This window comes from Arachis hypogaea, chromosome 7, assembly GCF_003086295.3.
Source record: "Arachis hypogaea cultivar Tifrunner chromosome 7, arahy.Tifrunner.gnm2.J5K5, whole genome shotgun sequence".
In the NCBI taxonomy this organism is placed as follows: Eukaryota; Viridiplantae; Streptophyta; class Magnoliopsida; order Fabales; family Fabaceae; genus Arachis; species Arachis hypogaea.
Window position 1 is genome coordinate 33,824,035 of NC_092042.1, and position 2,306 is coordinate 33,826,340.

Below are 2,306 nucleotides of genomic sequence, written 5' to 3' on the forward strand. Positions count from 1 at the left end.
TATATGTGTAATTTAATTTATTTTTAATATATATGTATATTTTAATATATAATTTATATTTAGTGGCTGATTTTAATGTCTAAGTAGCATAATTGATATAGTTTATATACTTATCAACTTAACACAAAACATTACAGTAAAGAGGGGAAATACAATAATTTTTCGAGAAAGAATGACAATAATAACAGAGAATTTATCAATTTAAGGAATTTGTCAACGGAATACCTTAATAAAAAGTCTCTTGATCGTTGTATAAATAGAAGCCCTTTAGATATAGTTCTCCACCAACAACACCATGCATAGTCTTTTGTTATTATTGTTCTCGTTTTCAGCACATTTGTACTCACTTTCTAATTTCATACCCTTTGTTGAAGCTACTAAAACCCAAACAAGCTTCACCATTGATCTTATTCACCATGATTCCCCCCTCTCACCGTTTTATGACTCTTCAATGACCTCATCGGATATTTTTAAGAAGGCCGCGCTGCGTTCCATCGCGCGATACTCCTTGAGTGAAAGTAGCAATCAATTCCCTGAATCCATTGTATTTCCAAATGGTGCGGCCGGCGATTACCTTACAAAAATCTATATCGGCACTCCTCCGGTGGAAAGAATTGCCGTCGCAGACACGGGCAGTGATCTCATATGGGTTCAATGCTCGCCGTGCGACGACAATTCTAGTTGTTTCTCCCAAGATAGCCCACTGTTTGATCCAAACAACTCTTCCACTTATACTCCAATTTCATGTACCTCAGAAAATTGCACGTTACTGTACCAAAACCAACGTACATGTGGAACCTCAAATGTTTGCGAGTATTCGTACAGATATGCCGACGACTCTTACACAAATGGATCATTGGCTTCTGATTCCATAAGTTTTGATTCCACTAGTGGTGTTACATTTCCAAATTCAATTTTTGGATGTGGCCATAACAATACTGTAACGTTTAATAGCACTAAAAAAGCCACAGGAGTAGTTGGTCTAGGAGCAGGGCCATTGTCACTAGTTTCACAACTTGGTGACCAAATTGGTCACAAATTCTCGTATTGTTTGGTTTCTTTTGGTTCAAATTCTACAAGCAAGCTGAAATTTGGGGACGATGCAATCATTTCAGGAAACGGAGTTGTGTCAACTCCGTTAACCATCAATTCCTCTACACCTACTTATTACAACCTTAATCTTGAAGGCATAACCGTTGGTAATAACACGATTCAGAGTACTCAAAATTCTAGCAACATAATCATTGATTCGGGGACAACGTTTACTTATCTTGACCCAAGTATGTTCAATGATATCGTGACTCTGGTCACGGAATCCTCAGCTGTTGAGGCAGTGCAAGACCCTCCAAAACCGTACGGTTTTTGCGGCAGTTTCCAAGGATCAAGTGTTAACGTGCCTGAGTTCGTGTTTCACTTTACTGGTGCTGATGTTGCTTTGCCAACTGAAAATATGTACACCCTTGTTGACAACAACTTGCTCTGCTTGCTGCTGCTACCCAACACCGGATTAAATGGATTGTCCCTCTTCGGAAATTTGGCGCAGATGAATTTTCAGGTAGAGTATGATCTTCAAGGGAATAAGGTTTCTTTTGCTCCTGCTAATTGTACTAATAGTAATTAGCATATTCTTATTACTTACGCCTTTTGTGTATTAAATAAAGTAAGATAATAAGATTGTGTTATATCTTATATGCATTATGCATATATTTTATATTTTTTATTCTATTATATAGGCCAATTCACGGTGCATTTACTGTTGAATCAGATGTAAATTATTGATGATAATGATGATAATTAATATGTGATTAAGTGATTTAATGTTTTTTTTTCGAAAATTGAAGGTTTAAGCATCCACCATGAGGGAATAAAAACAAGGTATCAAACACGCATATAATACAAAAGATAATACGTAGGGAGATAATAAGATACTAATCTAAACTTATTTTATTTAATTTAATATCTATATTCTTATGTATGTAATGTTTATAATTATATATTTATTATATCTAAAGTTAAAATAAATAATAATTAAATATATAAAATAAAATAGTTTTAAATTATTTTCGACTAATTTTGTATTATTTCTCAAATATTTTTTTAAAAACAAATTACAGTAAACCAAAAGTATGTACAACTTAACAATAACAAGCTAGCACATCTCCATAAAGAAAATATCCCCCTATAAATGTAATTAAACACCCCAAACCTAGATGAAAATAGACTAAGGTCTACTTAAAGTTTTTTGGATACTTAAAAGTACAAGCAACTATTTGATGATCCCGTGCATGTGCTTCTAATTTTGAAAA

General features: G+C 33.8%; 1 protein-coding gene across 1 annotated transcript; it reads left to right on the forward strand.

Moving 5' to 3' along the window:
* Window positions 1–250: 250 nt before the first annotated feature.
* On the forward strand, window positions 251–1,818 carry LOC112702922 (aspartic proteinase CDR1). Its single transcript, XM_025754157.3, has one exon. The coding sequence runs from the start codon at window positions 296–298 to the stop codon at window positions 1,619–1,621; it is 1,326 nt and encodes a 441-aa protein (XP_025609942.1). The 5' UTR covers window positions 251–295; the 3' UTR covers window positions 1,622–1,818.
* Window positions 1,819–2,306: the final 488 nt, after the last annotated feature.

Bases quoted from the DNA above. Each gene is read 5' to 3' on its own strand.
- LOC112702922 (XM_025754157.3), top strand. From the start codon at position 296: ATGCATAGTCTTTTGTTATTATTGTTCTCGTTTTCAGCACATTTGTAC.